The 22,051-nt window shown below is 38.7% G+C and overlaps 1 protein-coding gene and 1 long non-coding RNA gene across 2 annotated transcripts; one reads left to right on the top strand and one right to left on the bottom strand.

The window, feature by feature from the left end:
• Nucleotides 1–11,239: 11,239 nt before the first annotated feature.
• On the top strand, nucleotides 11,240–11,925 carry LOC115978090. The gene is made up of 2 exons (XR_004088638.1): nucleotides 11,240–11,440; nucleotides 11,523–11,925. It is a non-coding gene; the product is annotated as an uncharacterized LOC115978090 (long non-coding RNA).
• A 7,981-nt stretch (nucleotides 11,926–19,906) lies between these two features.
• On the bottom strand, nucleotides 19,907–21,962 carry LOC115974790 (60S ribosomal protein L31-like). The gene is made up of 2 exons (XM_031095308.1): nucleotides 21,791–21,962; nucleotides 19,907–20,429 (listed from the first exon to the last, which is right to left on the bottom strand). The coding sequence occupies exons 1-2, from the start codon at nucleotides 21,874–21,876 to the stop codon at nucleotides 20,150–20,152; spliced, it is 366 nt and encodes a 121-aa protein (XP_030951168.1). The 5' UTR covers nucleotides 21,877–21,962; the 3' UTR covers nucleotides 19,907–20,149.
• Between the last annotated feature and the right edge of the window lie 89 nt (nucleotides 21,963–22,051).

The raw sequence follows: 22,051 nt of genomic DNA, 5'->3' as shown, positions 1-22,051 counted from the left end.
CAAATGGGCAGAGGCAGAGGCTTTGGCCAATATCCGGGACGTAGATGTGAAGAAATTCATATGGAAGAATATAATCACCAGGTTCGGGGTCCCGGACTCCCTTATATTGGATAACAGGCTGTAGTTTGACGGTCGAGGTTTCCACAAATTTTGCAGCAATCTCGGCATCAGGAACAAGTACTTTACTCCGACGTATCCCCAGGGCAATGGCCAGGCTGAGGCCTTAAACAAGGTAATTGTGAACGGCTTGAAGCGAAGGCTGGAAGGAGCGAAGGGCAACTGGGCTGAGGAACTACCCAATGTTTTGTGGGCATACTGGACAACTCCTCGAAGATCCACGGGTGAAACCCCATTCTCTCTCACTTACGGGGCTGAAGCCGTGATACCAGCCGAGGTCAACTTATGTAGCGCACGAGTTTCAGAATTCAATACGAAATAAAACAAAGGTCAACTGACGGAGCGCCTAGATTTACTTGAAGAATATCGAGAAGCAGCAACCATAAGGCTAGCAGAGTATTAACAAATGCTTGCCCGGCGTTACAACCGAGGTGTAAGGGTGAGAGAATTCAGCGTCGGAGACCTGGTACTGTGAAGGGCAGTAGGAAGCATGCGAGATACAAATGCCGGGAAGGTAGCCCAAACTTGGGAAGGACCGTACAGAATTACAGCCATTGCAGGCGTGAGGGCGTATTATCTTGAAGACATGAATGAAGTACCTTTGCCCCAACCTTGGAATGCTTATAATCTTAAGAAGTTTTATCATTGACCGTCCATGCATGAAAAAATGTACATTGTACTGACTCATATGATAAAGATGCAACTAGTTCATTCTTGCCGGGCAAATTCTTTTTATTCACTATGTCCGGTTGATGGACACGGGGGAAGCTAAGAAAATTCAAGCGGCTAAAAAACTTTTCTAAGGACAGAAGTCTGCTTCTCGGTTCGATTCCTGTCACCGAGCAGGTGGAATCCTTACTCAATTTCCTAAGGACAGAAGTCTGCTTCTCGGTTCAATCCCTATCACCAAGCAGGTGGAAACCTTACTAAAACATGTCTAAGGACAGAAGCCTGCTTCTTGGTTCGATCCCTATCAACGAGCAGGTGGAAACCTTACTCAAACTTTTCTAAGGACAGAAGCCTGCTTCTCAGTTCGATGCCTATCACCGAGCAGGTGGAAACCTTACTCAAACTTTTCTAAGGACAGAAGCTTGCTTCTCGATTCGATGCCTATCATCGAGCAGGTGGAAACCTTACTCAAATTTTTCTAAATATAAAAGCCTGCTTCTCGGTTCAATGCCTATCACCGAAGAGGTGGAAACCTTACTCAAACTTTTCTAAGGACAGAAGCCTGCTTCTCGGTTCGATTCCTATCATCGAGCAGGTGGAAACCTCACTTAAAACTTTTCTAAGGATAGAAGACTACTTCTCGGTTCGTTCCCAATCACCGAGCAGGTGGAAAAATTGCTCGGAATTCCAAAGAGCATAATCCGACTTCTCGGTTCAATCCCTATCACCTAACGAGGGAAAACCGCACATGCATTTACGGAAACTTTGAAGTATACACAAGAAGGATAAAATATACATGCATTATCACAATTGATCGGCAAATAACACAAATCAAAATCAAGCATGATAAATCAATTTTGTCATCACCAAAACCCGGTGATATTAAGTTCAAATTTAGAAATCAAGCAAACTGTTTAAAACCAGGAAATAATTGTTTAGTCGCCACAGCCCGGCGACATGGGCAAACCAACTCGAAATAAATAAAAAAAACTGTAAAAATAAAAACAAAGGAAAAAGGAAGAAGACTTACTTTTGGCTCTAAGGGAGAGGAGGATTCTGGGTTAGTGGATTGGAACGCAGGAGAATGCTCGGCAGAGAGAAATTTCGGAGTAACAGAGAGTGAAAAGTGAGAAAATGGATTAAGATGAACTATTTATAAGAGCCAAGGAAAGCATCAGTTGGTGTACAATAAGTAACATTAATTAGCAATGATGAAGTAAAAAGGGAGTGACCTTAGAGATGCCCAGAGCAATCCACACGTGCGCCTCAGTTTGTGAACCGCCAGGTAATAATGACGGCAGAACCAGAGGGTCTGAAGAGACGCGTCTTTTGAGGAGCGCATTTAGGACCGCTGTAACCACCCAAGCACATCCGTTGGATTTCTCAAGCAAAACACTGCCTCTCTGACTCCTTGATTCGTCCCCGGGGGCTGAAGATGAATCAAGGGGGGCTATTGTACGGCACCTAACGTTCAAGTTCATATTGGGCCTTGGACCATGAATCAATGATATGGGCCAAGGGTCCAACCTTCACATCAGCAAGAGCCTCGGCCCAAACCCACAAATAACTACCAATCTGAACTGAGTGTTGTCTGGACACTTAAAAGGCGGACTGCGTACGCCTCGCTCACGGGATTCTCGGGAAACCATTTCTGAGCACTATGTACATGCTCGGTCACATTGCCCGGTCACATCGCCATTTAAGTGCTTGACAAAACCTTAGGAAACTCCGCTGCCGAACACATTTACTGAAGTGGGAACCGTTCCCAAAGTCACTCGTACCTAAAAATCCACTTAAGTTCATTGACATTGGACCTTTCTTTGCACTAAGGGAGAAGATAATGATGATCACCCCATTAACAAAGGCTATAAATAGGAGAAACGAATGGATAGTTAGAGGATGCAATTTTGAGGAAAGAAAAGAGTGAGAGAGGCAGAGAGGAGATAACATTGAGAAAGAGAGAAAAGTGAGCTTATTGGGTCCCTTAGCCTAGGACAACTCAAGGTAGGATACCCAGACCCACCAGATAAATAAATTGTGAGCCCAAATAGTGGTTTGGCCCAGCAAGCCCGTCTTTGGAGCCTATAGGTGTGATTTAGGGTTTAGCCAAACCATAACCCCACCACACCTCAATTTTACGGTCACATGTGCAGTTTGGTGTATAAGATACGGTTTGAATGGTTTAAAGCTGGTATACTTTTCAAATTTTGGGTTTTTCCTGTCCAACTCAAAATTGATTTTTCCTTTTGTTTTGGGCCAAGTTTTAAACTATTGAGTTAGTGGCTGACTTTCCTAATCAATACTTGCTAGAGTTATTAAACTATTTTTTTTTCCATTGAAAACTAAACTATTAATAATATATTTAATTTTAAAAAAATTAATATATTAATATATAGAGAGGGTGCAGTGCAATGTAGTGCAGTTTGTGCGATTTTCTTATTATAAAACCGTAAACTGCACTGCACCATACGGTGCAATGCCCTATTGGTGTGGTTTTACTGGTGATTTTGGTGCAGTCTTTGCGATTTCAGATTTGTGTGGTTTGGTGAACACCCCTAGATGAAAGTATACCAAAACAGGATTTCAACTGAACTATGGGTGGCAAAATTCAACAACCCACAAACCTCACATGGCATGACACGAAATTAGCTGGTTATAGATTGAACCCTAATGGGTTTGTGTTATATTTGGATTAATACGACTGACCTGTTTAATAAATATGTCAAGTTTGTGTCCAACCCATAAAACCTGTTTGACCCATCTAACCTGTTTAATTAAATGACATTTACCAATATACCCTTCGAATCCTAGGTATATAAACTTATTAGTTGTTGTGGTTTTTTTTTTTTTTGACATATTGTGATTAACTATTTGTAATATTGAAATATAATTTAGTTTTAAATGATTTTGTGAAGCAGTTAATCGTTAATTATGAATTTTATATTAAAAAACTTATTTTTTTGGTTTTTCATAGTTCAAATTAATTTGTTTAATATTAAAATTTATATTTTTTTCCCGCTTTGATAAAATCTAATAAACAGATCAACACTACTGACCTGTTTAATAACAGGTCATGTTAGGTTTGGAGAATATTAACTCGTTTAATAAACATGTTAAGTTAGTGTTAACCTATATAGTCGAAAACTCCTAAGTCAACACGATACGAACCCGACACGTGAACACGAATTGTCATCCCTAGGCTGGACCTAGAACAAAAGAATACTTCACATTTATCAATATGTCAGTTTTTTTTTTTTCTTGGGATTCAAAGGACGAGGGATGGAGTCATAAATTTTTGTTTTGAGGCCAAACTAAATTGTTTGATTATGGAGGCCATTTTTTACATGGAAGTGAGATTTTTTTTTTTAATCGAATTGTCCTTTAATTTTATCTCTATTTAAATCTAGAAGTGTAGGGGTATTTTTGAACCATGAAAATAAGGATCCCAAGTAGGTGAAGCCCCTTGAATAGTAGTATAGATAAACTACCTCCATTAAATAATATAAACAAGTCAATTTCTCTCTTCTCTCTCATCTCTCTCTTTCATCTCCCCCCCTCTCTCTCTATCCATCAAACCTACACAGGTAACAACCACTACCAAATCTAACAATCCCACTACTACCAACAACCACTTACCACCAAAACTTAGCCCAACCACTAAAACCCAGCCATCACCACCACCACTAAAACACCACCAAACCAGTAAACAAAAAACCTCCACCAAATCTTAGCCCAACCATCGAAAATTGCCCATCACCACCACCACTGAAACACCACCCAACTGAACCAATCACCACCATCGAAACTGAACGAAAAAGAAAAAAAAAATCAACCACCACCACAGAAAACACCGAACCACAACCAACCACCACCACCGAAGCTCAACATTGATTTACAGCCACTCACCCAAGCATTGATCCATAGCCTAACCACCAATTTACAATCACCCAAACTGCCATTCAAAATAACGAGAGAGAGAGAGAGAGAGGGACTAAAGTTAAGAGATAAGTTAGGAGAGAAAGAGCGAATAAAATATGAAATTTTAAGTTTTTTTTTTTTTTTTTTTGTGGTAAAAAGGAAATTCCATTAAGAACTAAACAACTACATTAGGGTCAGATATAGACCGATCAAAAGCAACCCCTGCTGCATCTAAACAAAGCAGCAAGGACACATCAGTAGGGGGTTCAAGAAAAATAGCAAAATTTTGGGAAAGCAAAGCTCGCCTCCTAGCTAATGCATCAACACATTTGTTAGCCTCCCTATAACAATGTTGAATCTTCACCGCAGGAATATCCCTCAGCCTCACTTTTCAATCTCTAAGGATAGCATCCAACCTGTTCTGGTTTCTATCTTCTTTATGCAGCAGGTCCACCACGAGTTTGGCATCCAGTTCTATAATTATTGCTGGACATTTTAAGGCAATACACAGACGAATTCCGTCATGGAGAGGCCAAAGCTCAAAAGCAGCACTAGTAGTGGTCCCTATAGCTCTAGCAAAACCTTGCACCCATTCCCCATTAGCATTGCGGATCAATCCTCCTCCTCCTGCTAAGCCAGGGTTCCCAATGAAGGATCCATCAGTATTTAACTTAACCCAATTTGCAGGAGGGTGATGCCAGCTGACCTTAACAGTTGTGCAAAGACCACTAGACCTCCCATTTGTTCCGAGATAAGCATATTCAATAGATTTGGCCATTACCTCCTTCTTCAGATCAGCCCGGGTTCTCTCTTTGCTAAATACAACACTATTTCAAATTCCAAAGGGAAATACAACCCCCCAATTAATGCCCGAGCAAGGAGATTTTTTTGTGCTACGGCAATTCAACCTCAACCAATCCATAAGTCTAGTCCCATAAAATAGAGAAGGTGGCATAGGTTAGGGAAATGAATTCCAAAAGCATTGAGCAAAATGGCAATCCCTTAAAACATGGATAATAGTTTCCGGATCACCATTGCATATTGGGTAGGAGGTTTAGACATCCATACCTCGATATGCTAGGTGGCTCGGACAGAAATGTTGTTATGATAGCATAGCATTGCCAGATGAAACACTTTACCTTAGGGATGGTGATAGTCTTCCAAATCTAGTCACTTTTAAAAGGATTGGCTTGATCATCATCACCTTCCATGCAAGCCAACTTGTAAGCCTCCTTAAGCTCAAAAGGCCCACTTAGGGAAGAAAACCAAGAGAGCCGATCCTCATACAAGGCCGAGTATGATATGGGGGTGGCTTTAATAGCAGTTAATAGATTAGCAAGGTAAGACGAAAGAAAGCTTTTGCCAATGCCATCCACTAAAGTTCGTAACCTCTTTTAAGCAAGTGCTCTCTTCACCGCGATTGAAAGGGCCTGAAATGAGACTTCGCAGTGGCCTTTTGTCTAGCCACTTGTCATTCCAAAGAGATAGGTGGCTGTCTCTGCCGATTACCCATTTGGACCCCCTATTAAACACTGCCTCTCCTTTCCTTATTGCAGACCAGATATTAGAGCAAGACCGAGGTTTGAGATGGGCATTTGTAACTCTTCTAGCCACCATATATTTATGATTTAGAACCTTGGCCCACAAGGAGTTCGTTTCTGTTTTCAACCGCCAGTTAAGCTTGGCTAAGAGGGCAACATTTTTGGCTTTGCCTGCATGTAAACCGAGACCTTCGTCTCTTTTGGGTTTAGCAATCTTTTTCCAACTAACCAAGTGAAGCTTCTTCTTGTTATCAATTGATCCCCATAGGAAGTCTTGGCTTAGTTTGTCCACACTATGGAACACTTTAGAAGGAAGAGCCACACACTTCATTGCATAATTAGGGACAGTTGTGATAACAGATTGGGTGAGGACAAGTCGACCCGCGAAGGACAAAAGATTTGCTTTCCAACCAACAAGGCAACTTTAAATCCGCTCAATAATAAACCCAAAGTCTTGTCTTGTGCCTGAGTGCTTTATGGGAAACCCAAGTACTTTCCGAGAGTCGGGGTGGACCTAAATTCTAGGATCTCACACAAGTTTGCTCTAGTATCCAGGTTGACATTAAGAGAAAAGAACACCCTAGACTTTGCATTGCTCACTTTTTGCCTTGATAATGAGCAAAACGAATCAAGGACATCTTTCATAGCCAAGCAATTTTTCCTATCAGCTTTTGCAAAAAGAACTAGATCATCAACAAAGAATAGATGGGAAAATGCCAGCCCTCCCCGTGAGGCTATAATCGGGTCCCAAAGCTTGGCATCACACTTCTCAGTGATGAAAGCCCCCAAAACTTCTATACAGAGAATAAATAAATAGGGGGAAAGGGGGTCCCTTTGTCTAATGCCCCTTGAAGGAAGAAAAGGCTCGAGAGCACTACCATTGTATAACATAGATATAAATGAGGTTGAAACACAACTCATAATAAGAGAAGCTAGATGATTAGGAAACTTGAATAGAGCTAAGGTATCCCGGATAAAGCTCCATTCGAGGCGGTCATAGGCCTTTTGCAAATCAATTTTTATTGCCATGAACCCTCCTCTCCCTTTCATCTTAGACATGGTATGCACAAGCTCTTGCACAATAATCGCATTGTCAATCCCTTTCCGACCAAGTACGAACACCGTTTGATAGGGGGAGACAAGATTGGAGAGCATGGGGCAAATCTTGGCCACAATCACCTTCGTGACTATCTTGTAGATGGTGTTGCATAGACTAATTAGGCGGTAATTGCTAAGGGATTTAGGCGCATTGCATTTGGGAATTAGTGTGATGAGAATTCTGTTTAAGTACTCCGGTATAGATTGGGAAGTAAAAATCTGTTTCACTTCCGCTTTGACCGATTCCCCAACAAAAAGCCAGAAGTGCTGAAAAAATCCCGCATGAAGGCCATCTGATCCTGGTGCTTTGAGAGACCAGAGAGCACTTGAAATTTCTTCATCAGATATTGAGGCAGCAAGTTTTGCAACTTCATCATCCTGCAAGCAAGAGCTCCAGCAAGGAGGGTCCCACAATGAAAGGAGCAAGTTATTGTGACTAGTCATAAATAATGAAGCAAAGCCTATCCTAATATAATCAGCAATACCATTCTCCTCTGTCAGCCAGTTGCCTATATTATCTTTCAGGTAATTAATACGATTCCTGCTTCGACACACTAGTGCAGAAGTGTGGTAAAAGCCTATGTTTCTATCCCCTTTAACCAGCCAAGTAATGCGCAATTTCATAGCCCAAAACTCTTCCTCTAATTTCGAGACCTCAACAAGCTCTGTGTGCGACTCTTGTTCAAGACAACTCATAAAATTATAGGGGTTATTGGAGAGAGCAATTTGGGCACCCCTAAGTCTGGCGAGCGTGTGCTTTTTCCTATGGAACAAGTTTCCAAACACATCCCAATTCCAAACCTTCGCTTTATCAGTGAACCTGGAGACAACAAGCGATAAGGAACTAGGATTTGCCCAGGCATCTAGCACAATATCCGGGAAAGAAAAGTGGGAGAGCCATATTGGTTGGAATTTGAAAGGTCGATCCTGCTTGTGACTATGAGGTTTGTCCAAATGCAGCTTGACTGGACAGTGGTCTAAGTGACCTCTCTCAAGGTGTTCAACACTCGCTTCTGGGAAGAGAGCATACCAAGCCGCATTAACAAAATACCGGTCTATCCTCTCCTAGATAAGTTGCAAAAAGAGCCTATTGTTTGACCATGTATAGCTTGCACCAGAAAACCCAATATCAATCATCTTGCATATATCAAGGCATTCCTAGAATCTGAGGGCTCAACTAATATTCAATGGTCTGCCTCCAAACTTATCTCCTCCAATCAACACTTCATTAAAGTCCTCGACGATAACCCAGGGTAAGTTATGGAGACGAGCCACAGTAAACAAATTATCCCATAAAAGACACCTTTCAGCAAGTCTCGGGCTGGCATAGACTGTAGAAAGAAGCCAAGGACCCTGGTAGTTAGGAGAATTTATATTCACCAAGACATGGACCTCTTGCTCCATAGTAAATAGCTAAAAAAGTCCACTTGGGTGGAATCCCATAGAACCCAAAGGCCACCAGTCAGCCCAATATTATTAACCAACATAGCCCCATCCATGGGAAGCCTATCAACAATACTTTTGGCTTTGTCTCTGCTCACTTTTGTTTCCATGATAACCAAAATTGCAGGAAGGTACTTACGAATTAGATCAGAGATAAGGCTAAAAAAGTTTGGGTTAAGAGCACCACGATAATTCCAAATAAGCATATTCCTATCCACATATAGAAAATTAAAAGGAAAACAGTATTCAGGGAGCAACAAAAATGTTACCTCCATTATAAAAAATCATAACATCAGTCTCATGGTCCGAGGAACCGCCCTCATCAGCACACTGTGCTCTTGAGAGCTTCCCTCCTCTAGTGAGTTCTTTTTCCTTGGCTGAAGTGAAGGGTCAATGTGCTTCAAGGGAGCTCTTGAAATGCTGTCACACGTAGTGACAACACTAGGTCCCACCTTTCCACCATCTTCAAAGGGGCAATTTGGGATTTCCTTTAGAGAGGTTTTACAGAGCTCCTAGTCTATGTTCATTCATTGGGATTCATTTGGTCTCTCCTCCACGGTTGTGCCTTGTTGAATCATCAACTCTTCACCAAGACCCATATCCGGCAGATCCGACCTGGCCTTCATAGACACACAATTAACTAGAGGTGAGGGAGTCCCTCCTGCCCTAAACACCTTAAGCGGCGTTGCTTTGCATAGCTCCTCGACAAAAGCAAACACACTTTCCATCTCTGATGTGGCTTTCAGCGTGCTATGTCCAGTCACTTTCCAAGCCTAGGAAGGCTTTCTATACGTTTGATCCTGATGTGTTCTCCTAGGCTTGTGACCTCAGGCAATGCCATTACTCTTGGCATTGGAAGACTCGTTATTTGTCTTGTTCAAGGAAGAAAAGTCTTTGGTTCGATCTGCTTTAGGGCTATTGTCATACGAAAATTGTAAAACCGGCATTTGCTTTCCTTCACTGTTTCCTAGGCCCACATTAGCCTTGCTTGGAGCTACAAAACGAGGCCCAATATTCGCAAACTTTTTGGGCCCATTTTCCGCAAGAGCTAAAAGACGTAATTGATTCGTTTCTTTTAGCGGTTTCCTGCTTTGTTGTTTCTTTCATGCAACAAGAATCCAAGGCCCAAAGGCCTCATCCCCTAACAAGCTTTGACCTTGCGAGTTTTGCTCTTTTCCCGCCTCTTTTGATTTACCAACTTTCTCTAGCACCCCAGCTTTGTATGGACATCCCTTTGCCTTATGGCCAACCTTGCCGCACGAGAAGCATAAGGCAGTTAAGCCTTTGTATTGTACTAGTTGATTAATCCCACCAACTTTAATGTTCCTGATCAAAGGTCTGTCAAAACAAATTTGGACGCATAGCCTAGCAAACCGTCCCCTTGATTCCGTAGCCGTATGAGCATCTATTCTCAAGACTGGCCCAATGGCCCTCCTAATGTCCCTTAGCACTGATGGCACATAATACTCGATAGGGAGCCTAATCTAGACTACCATTAAGGAGACATTCGCCGTGGACGATTTGAAGTTCGGTTCCCAGCAACGGATAGACAAATAGTGGCCTCCCACGAACCAAGGACCGCCTCTAAGCACCTTAGAATGATTTTCTTTGGTTGAGAACTTGACGAGGAAAAAGTCATTACCTAAGCCCACACAGTCCAACTTGCCTATCAGCTTCCACATCCCTAAAAGTTTGGAGTGGAGAAAATGGAATCCTACAGTCTTGCTGAAGACTTTCACTATGAGTGCATTTGCCCAGGGAGCAAGCATCTTTCCTTTCCTTTCTTCGGAAAGTTTCACAGCTACCTCACCCGACGGGAGCTTTGTAAACTCATCATCCGACTCAATCTCAGTGTCCATGTTGCTCTCAACAACAAACGCTTGCTCGAAAACCCCAACAATCTCGCCAACAAGTTTATCTTTGTATGACCTAGGGCCCTCTTCACCAAAGGAAGGGGAAGCTCTGAAATGGGATCCCATCCTATGGTCCTCTTTAACCTTTTTATTGTTCTGCTGGAGCTTTTCGTCTTCTTCTCTAGACTTGACTACAGATTCGCTCATCTCTAATCACACTCAAGTGTCAAGAGTCAAGAGTGTATAGTACTTGCTTACTGTATTGCATTTGCATTTTGCAATTTTTGCTAACTTGAGAACATTGAAATTTTAAGTTTACAACCTATATATAGCAAACCTCAATTTTGGCATATGTAGTTGTAAATTAGCTATTTGGGAGGGGGGGGGGGGGGGGTGGTTACACCCTTAATGCTAATGGTCTAACACTTGTATCCGTGTTTTTATAATAGAAAAAATACCACAATTTAACCAACTAAACTCAAAATTCATCTACATCAATCTATATAAAATTGTGTAAAGAATAAAAATACATAATTAATATAGTGACCGGTGTAAATTTAGACTATGAATATCGGAGTTAACGGAAAACTTTTATTTATTATTTTAAATAAACTGGACTAGATGCAAGGGAGTGTATTTCAAAGCCCTGCTTCTTCGAGGGCTTTTCACAGGCGCTCTTTTACACCCACGCAGAAAGAGAATATGACGAATGAACAGCACTCATCATCGCCGCGGCCATGGCTTCTCGACGCAGTGCCTTTCGTGGTGGTTCTCCTGATAGCAGCCCACGTCCTCGCTTTGGTACACTCTCAGAAAACCACTTCTTTCTCTCTCTCCAATTCCAACCAGATCTCTGATTTCCTTTCTCTTCACACTCTTTCAGGTCTACTGGATTTACAGATTAGCCACCGAGAAACAGCCTCAGAGGAGAAAGGCACACTGAAAACTAACACTCCAAAGTCTAATTTCATTCAGCAAAATTGGCAAAGGTTTTGGTTGAACCCTAATTCGTCGATTGTGATGCAAGAAAAAAATTATGTAATTAGTTTTGGTTAATAGAACTATTTGTTAATGTTAATGTTTTTAATTGTTATTGCAATGTAATTTACTTCATTGATTCGTATCTTTATACGGTTTAAGCAAGTTGATGTGATAGTAGTGATACATTTGATTTGAGTGTTGTATTATAGTTGCTGAGTTTTCAGAGGTTTTGATTTATTCCATGTTGTTTTGCTTGTGGGCAAGTTTAGTTCTAGAAAACAGTAGTTGCTTTGTCTTTGGGATTATATCAGGGTTTTTATTTTATTTTATTTTATTATTATTATTATTATTTTCCTTTGTAGGTCCTGTTTGGTTGCTGAGAAAACTAGGAAGAAAAAAAAATACTAATTATTTTTTGTGCATTTACGGATATCCATTACTTCTAGATCTGCTATATGCTTCCTTTGGTAGTTGAGGGAATGCAAAAATAAAAAAATGGTGCATGCGAGTGTGAAATGTTTTTACAGTTTCTGTATAACCTGATGTGATCCAAGAAACCAAACATGTAAACCCTAGGCATCACCACCAAACAAAGATCAACACATATTCTGTAATCATAATTCTTATTCCAAATCATCTGACTTTCACGGTTACAAGAGTTATAGTTAAATAGGGTTTAGGGATTACACCAATATCGAAAACACCCAAATATATCTCTTAAAACCCTCATCATTAAAATCTAAATTCGAAATTCAAAAACAGAAATAATTTCAAATTCAAAATCTTAAATGATTTTGGTGCTTCTTGCATCATTTATGATTCAAGGTGCATTAAAATCAATTGAGATTTTACTTAACTTTTGAAATTAGTTTTGTTTTTGAAATTGGTTTTTAATGTTGAGAGTTTTAAGGGATTTAATTAGGTATTTTCCATATTGTTGTAATCCCTAAACGCTATTAAACTATCGCTTTTGTAATCTTGAAAGGGAATATGATTTGGAATAAGAATTTTATGAGTTGAGAATGTCTTCTTCCTCTTTTGTTTGGTGCTGATGCCAAACACCCTTAGGTGGTGATGCCTAGGGCTTGCAGGCAGATCCTAGGTAGTGAATCCTAGGGTTTGTTTTGTTGTTCTATTTTGTTTCTCTTTTATCTCTATTTTCCTATACATTCTGCATCACAATGTTTGTTGTACTAGTAGTTCTTAATCACTAGGAAATGCACACTTTAAAACATCCAGGAAATTTGATATAAGAGCTATCACAGTTTACTGACATCTGAGTTACGGGCTAGCTTTGATGAAACAATGTCTTGTGTGTATGTGTGTGTGTGTATATATATATATATATATATATATCCCTTGCAGCATTGGTTTTCAAATTAGCCCAATTGAGTTGAGTACAGCAACTTCTATTTCTTAATGGATCCATTCATAAAAAAGTGACTAACTTCCATATTGGCTATCTGAGTTGGGTTTTCCCAATATTGGTACTGTTTCTCTTTTGATATTTCAAAATTCTGCATATCTTTGCTTCAATACTATTCATGTTGTAGTAGTTGTGGATTTTACAAATGTCAAACAACTAAGAGTTTTTTTTTTTTTTTCCACACGTCATGCTTCAGTGCAAAGGCTGTTAATTTGATTTCCAGGGTACCCGTCATATTTACCAATTTAAATTCTTTGCATCAGTTTATGTTCTTGCTAGTTGATTATGTAGTCAGGATATAATGGGTCATTAGTAGCCTGTTCTCTTATGGCTCTTCTATTTGAAGCTGAAGGGTTTTTAAGTTAGGAAGTCAGGGCTTTTAGATGATTTAATTTATGCATTCTTTATGCATCTCTGAGTTCAAGGGCTTTGAGTACAACAACATAGCTTTGCATGCCTATGTAGTCCATATAGCACATTTTTTCATTTTAAAGTTGGCTTTTTTATGACCTGCACCTTTCCCCAGCCCACCTCCCCTTCTGCTCTTTCCTCATAATTGCAGATTTCCTTTTATTGAAAGACTGAACAAAATTGAACTTATCCCAAAAAAACTTGTGAACAAGATTGAAGCAAGTTGACTGATATCTGTACCTTGTCTTAAATGAACAAAATGAATATGATACCAGAATTTGGAAGTTTTAAAAGTATCTTTCTTATGGTGAATACTATACGAAAATGTGATGGTTCTGAGTTTTGTTTGAAAGTTCGAATGAGCTTAAAAGTGTCATGTAAGTGATTTGGTTTTGAGCTTTGGTGTAAGGTGCTAGATCATATCAGGTTAGTCAGGTAGAGGTAGATTGAGTGTCTCAGCTGTGAACTTGACAGCATTTTAGTTATCTAGCACGTAGTTACATGGGTCAATGAAAGTTTGCTGCTTATGAATGTCAAAAATTGTCCTCTGTATGTGAACCTCATTTTATTATATCATGTTATCTAACATAGTATTACATTTTACAAAGAAATTGTGAAAGGATTAGCGTTATAAATTGTCCCAATACAATAGTTTTTTTATTTTTTTTTATACAAGCTCAAATAGAAAATAGAAGAACAAGAAGCTAGTTAGGTTACACCTATATTTGTTTTCCAACCCATGGAATGATCCTTAGCATTAAAACTGCGGAGGCAGTCTTGGTGCACCATCAATAATAGCTCTTGATAGTTCAGAGTCGAGACTTTAATTTGATCATTTTGAGTTTAACCAATTATTACTATATCAGGTATTACCACAAACAAGTGCAGCAGCCAGTGGGTTTTGATTCCTTTGAACCATGACTTCACCATCTACCCATTCTTGTAGTTAGAGGAAATGTTTTTTGAGAACTCTTTGATTGATTCTTCAAGAGAGTTTCACCATAAGGCCATCAGACTGCGAATATTGCCATAACGCAAAAACAAAAGCTTTTCATATTTCCTAATGCTTTAAAATTTTAACCAGTTATGAAGTATACACTGGAAAAAAAAATTGTAATATAAGTATTCTCATCAATACTTACAAACCCATTTAGGAGAATGTTTCTGTGCCCTCATTTGGAAACTAATTTCAATCACATAAGTCAATAGACATATAGGCTTAAGCCTTGTCCTGGACTTCCAAATTAAGCTTATTAGCAAAATTACCATCCTTGATAAGTTAGTCTATGACTCTATCCAGTGTAAGCAGTTGGGAGTTGGGACAAACCAACTCTCAACTTATCATAATATTCCATTTACTATCATCATCCGCACAGCAAAAACTTGCATTGATTTTTAGCTCTTTTTGATAAGTGCTAATAACTAAGTTAGTTCATACTTCTTTTACATTATGAATATTGAGTAATGACACTCTTTCAAGTCAAACAAATACTAATATAAGAGAAACCCAATTACAAGGAGTGATTCAACCTCTTAGGGGGCATTTGATATATGGAAATTTTTTAGGATTTCTGGAAATGTTTGAAAGATTTCCTAGCATTCATACTTTTTTGGTTGCAAATTCCACTAAGAAATTAGATGACTATGAATATCTGGATTCTCACTCAATTCCATAACATTTTTAAAAAAACTGACAATTTCACCAATTCCTTTCTACCTTTTAACCAATAAAAATAAAACTTTAAAAAAATTAGATGCTAAATTTATTTTATTTTATTAACATGACATGGTGCCGTGATTGCCTTGAAGAGTAAGAATTCAAATCATTATGTTTGTATTATATATGTGATTAAGAAATGTTTGACTTTGGCATGATTTATAGTTAATATTTTATTTCTCATTATTATTATTTTTTTGTTTCTTGTTTGGAAGATTAAAAAAAAAAAAAAAAGAAGAGGACTTGATATTGTATTTGCAAATCTAAGGATATTTTGGAAAAAAATAATAACTCATATTAAGATTTCTAGGAATTAATCAAATATAAGAATATCATATTTGTAGGAATCTTATTAGATTCTTAATCAAACCAAAATTAGAAATAATTACATTTCCAAGCATTAGATTACCAACAATTTGAATAACAAGATTACTCTAGATTCCCTCTAACTAAACACCCCCTATAAAAATTGAGATAGGGAAAAATAGCCCTGAGAGTAGAACTAAAGACCATGAAGTAAAAATTCAATAGTTCAAACTTTCCCTTCTCACTCTCTTGGGGACCATAACTCACCAAAAAAAGAAAAAAGAAAGGAAAAAAGAGGATAGAGACATATACTCTATTATTTTGTCAAATTGCCTATAGTTGTACAAGAGTTAGGTATAAACACTACTAGGAAATACATAATACAATTGGAGTAACTAAATATTGGGCCCAAGTGAGTTGGGCCTAATATTCCAATACAACCTAAGTTCAACATAGAACTCAATAACCAATTAACAAAGCTAGCAAAGTATATATAACCCTATTAAAAGTTGACGATTCTGCTAAGAATTTTGATGCTCAGTAGCACTATGTGATTCTTTCCATACAAATAACAATTCCTCCTATCATGACTTGAGAGAAGCACTAATCATATTTACTGTTATACATAGTGTACTTACAGTTAAGATTATTCGAAATTGCTTATATAACCCCCAAATCAACCTAGTATAGGTTTAATGTTGAACTCAACACAATTGTGCAACATATGGTGCTCCCAAGCCATATAGTTTACCAACTTGACTATGATAATATTTGTCATCATCCAAACCCAATTGTACGGGTAGAATACGTGACAATGGCTGTATACCTATGAGACTTTCCCTCATAAATATGTAATTCCTTACTAAAATGAAATAACTATTTTTTCAAAGAACTAGTCAAATTACAAATATGACCATTTATAATTGTTTATATAACCCAAATTAACCTAATAAACATCTAATGTAAGGCTAATAAACATCTAATGTGAGACTTGCTCGACACATTTATCTAAACAAAAGAGCAAATCTAAAACAAGAAGAGCAACAGAACAAACAAACAAACACACAGGAGAAAAGAAGAAGAGTAACAGAACAAACAGACAAACATAGAGGAGAAAAGGCGCATGAGTGAGATCAATATCTTATTGAAAAAACTTTAGATTTTACTAAGGGTGTGTTTGGATGAGGGTTTAAGAAGAGAGTTCTGTGATTTCGTGATTGGTGTGACCTGTGGCAGAATTTTGGTGCTTCTATGAAAACGCCTAGAGTTGGCGGGGAAGATTTTTATTTGTTTTTGATTTCTGACCGAGGGATTTATAGTTTGCACTTTGCATTACGGTAGAGTGCAGTAACCGTACGCTTTCAACTGGTGTGGATTGTGGACCCTGGATCCCTTATGCTAAGCCCAAAAGACATGCCTTGGTGAGGGACTAAGGTCCAAGTAAGTATCAGACTTGGCCCACCAACGTTGTTCATCATTGAACCCACAGACCTGTAGTAAAAAAAAAATTATTGGAAAGAGAGGAGACAAGATCTTATGTCGCACCTGCTACATAATTTTAGGTTGACCAGAAACAATGGTTTCAATTTATTAACATTTTCAGTCACATTAAACACCTAGAATATGGGAAATATTTAGGTCAAAACAAATGAAACTAACAAATGGGGCTTTAGACACCCATAAAATCAGGTGAAAATAGCCAAATACCACGTTTTGGCAAAATTTATGACAAACTAGCACTATTTCAGAAATATTTAGCAATCTACAACTTTTTTAGTACTCGAGTTCATAACATCAAGTTCTAAATAGTATTAGAGTTCAGTTAACTCAAGTTCCTCGTTGAGTCGTAAGTGTGATACTGCTGACCTGGAATTTGTGTAATTAAAAAAGTAATATGGTACTCAATATTACAGAAATCGAGTACTTCTTTATAGTACTCAAGCTTAACAAAGTCGGGTACTTTGTTTTTTTTTTTTTTTTCCTTTTTTATTTCTTTTTCTACTTTTTGTTTCGTACAAAACTTTTACTTATTTCATCTTCAACTGCTTGTGATCGTTGTGTCCACCAAACTAAGTACAGTGTCTGGACTTGAAAAAGTTCATGTGCAAGTAACTGGATTTGTAGTTAGCTAAGTACAAAGTAACTGGAGTTGCTTGCTCACTCATTCACGCAGTCCTTCAAGACTGCACTTAGTCCTAACTTTCTCTAGGACTTCACTTCTTGCCTACTGGTCGAATGGCCTCTTCTTTTATTTCTTCATCTTTTCTTTCCTTTCTTCCTTTCACACTCTTGACACCAAATCACAATAAATGCAACTCACTTACCTTGACTTTGCTTTAGCCAATTTCTTTTTCCTTCAGCTCTCCCATAGGTCGAATAGCCTTAATGCATCGGCCCCTTTCTTTTCTTCTTTTTCTCCTTAGCGTGTCCAACACACCTAAGTCACTACCCAAGAAGAAAATAGGCTGACTTTTGTGGCTTGTCCAACCACCTCTTTAATGAGGTGTTTTATCAAGTGTGGGCTGGACCTACGGTGCTATGATGCACCCAACATGGTGGACACAACGATCACAAGCAGTTGAAAATGAAATAAGTAAAGTTTTTTTTTTTTTTTGAAAGCAACCTCAATATCATTTAATTAGAAATAGAATCAAGTACAAGGCCTTTAAAGCCGGGGGTGGAGAATCTTCCAACCAAACAATATCCTCATCTAAATGCTTAGCATAGCGAGCTAAAGAATGGGCTATCCCATTTGCACTACGACAAATACTATTAAACTCCATATATCGTAAACCTCCAGCTAGACAACGAATATCATCATAAATATTTCCCAAACGGGACAAATCTGTTTGACCTGAAGCAATGGACTTCATGACAGTTGCATTATCCCCCTCCATGATTAAATCTGAAAAACCAACATCTATGGCGAATTCCAAAGCTTTCCAACACGCCACAACCTCTGCTTCATCACTGTCTTGAACAACACCACCCTACAACGACAAAGCTGCCATAACTTGACCTCAATCATTTCGAATTATAACTCCAACACTTGAAGCTAGCAAGTCCGCAAAAATTGCCGCATCAAAATTGAGCTTGTATACTTGTCCTTCAGGTGGTTGCCATGTCTGTGTGAGCGCCCATGTAAAACCGGTAACGTTAGCTGCATCTGTGCCTCTTGAAACTCTTGTAGGAAACTGCCAGCTCTTGCATTCAGCCTTCCCGGCTCCTACAACATTCCTCCATACACAACCAGGTTGCGTTGGTTCCAAAGGAGCCATGCTTGTACTAGAAAAAACTCAACGTCCTCCTCTATTAGCTTATGCATGCATCAGGTTCTCAAATAGCCCTAACACACTACATTGATTAGTCAGCCCCTTCTATAGAATTCGAACCGGATAGCCAGCCCACACATCCTAAGCAGCCCTACACTCCCATAAAGCATGAATAGCAATTTTTGGGAAGCTGTGACAAATCAAACATGAATCATCGTCAATAATCTGTCGACTCCGCAACTTCTCTCTAGTTGGTAAAATGTTGTGACACACACGCTAGCCAAAAGCTTTAATTTTATTTCGAATGTGGAGCTTCGAAATCCTTTCCCAAACCATGCTACTGGACATCGGACATGACCCTTCCCCTACCTGGCAACCTTCTTGTAGCCAAAAAAAAAAAGAAAAGGTACTCGACTTTGTTAAGCTTGAGTACTATAAAGTACTCGATTTCCATAATATCGAGTACTACATTGTGTTTTTAATCTCTCAAATTCCAAGTCAACAATGTCATGCTAGCGAACGTTGGCAACTCACCTCGAGTTCACTGAACTCGAGTACCATTTATAACTCGATTCTGTGAAATTCGAATACTAAAAATGTTGTAGATTGCTAAATATTTCCGAAACAGTTTTGCCACAAATTTTGCCAAAACGTGATATTTGGCTAATTTCACCCATAAAATCATCATCAAACAGCGAAGAACATTTAAAAGTTCACCACTGCAATGAAATGCTTACTGTACCATGATGACAGTTTAGGGTAAGGATGTTTAAAAAATTATTTACCTGAGCTGATGGGTGGAGCTCAATTTCTGAGTTTCTAGAATTCAAATAGGAGCTCAAAGGGTGTGCCTTGAAACTAGGAACAAAAGAAAAGATCACCAAACCCTTGTGTCACCACAAGCACAAGAGCTGATTAGGGTTCTTCAACCAAAAATACAATACACTAAGGGTGCAAATACCATACTAATGCAAACAGCTGCCAATCAGATTGCTTAACACTTGAAAGCCATCACCGAAACATCATGCATCTGAGATATATGTGTGTGTGTGTGTGTGCGTGTGTGGAAACCCACACACTGAAGGGGAGAATGCATGTATCAAATGCCTAAGATAATTATTGCAATTATAGTCTATTATCTTCAACTCATCACGTATCGCATTTGGCTATGAATTCAGATGCTGAGCCCACGCAAATATATAAGATAGACACCTAACAACATTTATAAGGTCTCAATGAAAAATAAAAAACTTGAACAAGAAAAATAGATAAAATAAAATTCCATAGTGCTCTCTCCACAGGAGAAAATCCAAGGCCAAATAAAAATATCTCTGAAACAAGAAATATGTAGCCAAAACTGGAGCAATCTAACTATGATCTAGGGTAGTAGGCTTAGTTCAATCTTCTTCTTCAATGACCTTGGTGCCCAACCCCTTCAAACCCTCTGGAGGGATCTCCGCAACAGTGACTAGTGAGAAAAACTCCTCCTTTGCGTCTTCTTCATCATTTCTCTTACGTGCAACGCGGACACGAACTCTCCTTGGCACACTGCGAATTCCACGGCTCCAGACATGCTTGTTAAGCTTAACATCCACCCTGACATCAGTTGTTCCCATAGCCTTTTGGGCAAACTTCCTGATTTCCTTTATGGCCTTTGGAGCCTTCTTTTTGAAAGTGCTGCACATGGGATTGGCAAAATAGAAAGGTTACTTAGAAGTGCCCAAAAGACAATCCATCAGGTAAGTAGCTAACTAGGATACATCAAAGAATTAGGAACAAATAATGCCTTGTAGAGTGGCATCGTTTATAAGATTAGCAGTAACAAGAGAGAGAGAGAGAGAGAGAGAGAGAGAGAGAGAGAGCAGTAAGAAGATGGTAAAAACATAAACGATTTTTAGAAACAGATAAAGACTTGTAGAAGGGCATCTTTTATAAGATTAGAGTTTCTTAGTGGAACTAATAAAATAGCTTAAGCTCTTTTGGCTTACTTTTAACCACATAGAGCAGAGCTGGCTATCTACATGCGTACCAAAATGACATCCAACTTTTGGATATGTGTATACTGAACTCAAGAGACAAGTTGGGAATTCGACAACTTACACACACTAATTTGGACAATAGTGAACAGTCTTCCAAATGCTACTCATAGTGTACTTATATAATCTCTGAAATTCACCCTATGGGCCTAATTAATGGAGTCATATATAACCAAACGATACTTAGTTCTGAACATGCAAGATTACAAACGCACAAGATTTGCATGATTCAGAAACATTACTACCTTTATGTTTGCGAAAAGAATGTCAATATTCCTTGCAAAACATAACAATACATCTCTTGCATCTCTGGTCTCTACAATACCTAACTATCTCCAATTATACTAAAAATATACCACAACAACACATTTAGAAGTCAGGTAATCATGATTCAGTGCACAGTTTGCCCTTGATGATGGAGAATCAGTCAGGTAACAACTCACAAATCACACCCAAAGGTAAATGTATTATGTATACTTTAACATTTCAATAGATAGAACTTCAAATGTTGAGGATGTTTCAATAGATGATATAAGTCACCATTCTACAGAAATCATATCATCTCACATGTTCCACCATGATTAATAGAGCCTTACAAAAAAAAAATGGACTGAGTATTATTGACATAAGATATTTACAGCTAAGAATACATTGATCCCAACTCCATAACACCCATTTGCAAAAAAAAAAAAAAACCCTCTATTTATTCACTCACACAACATGAACATTCCAATTATTAGCAATCCAAATAAACCCAATTAAGGCAAAAGAAACAACCTCGTTTTCTACTACAAAAAGGGGAAAAAAGAACTCTCAAGAAGCACCAATCAATAAGATTAATAAAAACAGCCTTGACCCACCAATTATAATCCTAGTTAAACCGGATCTAACCCATTAACAAGCATAAAAATGATGTAACACACACATATAGAAACACAGACATTTATAGATACACGTACAGAGAGAGAGAGAGAGAGAGAGAGAGAGAGAGGGTTGTGTTACCATCCATGAAGGCGTTTGTGGAGGTTGATGGTGTACTCTCTGGTGACAACCTCTTCCTTTCTTCCTTTGCTGCCCTTGTCCACCATTGTTGCAACTCTCTCTCTCTCTGCTCCGAAGCTCAACTCTTACGGCTGCTGCTACCAAAGATGAGCTAGGGCGTCACACACAGAAATAATGGGCTATGTTTTATTGAAGTAGCCCTGGGGTTTGGGTCTAAAGTACTAAAATGCCCTCCCAGTTGTTCCTAATGTAAAGGCTCTT

The sequence above is a fragment of the Quercus lobata genome, chromosome 2 (genome assembly GCF_001633185.2).
Source record: "Quercus lobata isolate SW786 chromosome 2, ValleyOak3.0 Primary Assembly, whole genome shotgun sequence".
NCBI classification, from domain to species: Eukaryota; Viridiplantae; Streptophyta; class Magnoliopsida; order Fagales; family Fagaceae; genus Quercus; species Quercus lobata.
This window is presented reverse-complemented; position numbering and strand designations above follow the sequence as displayed.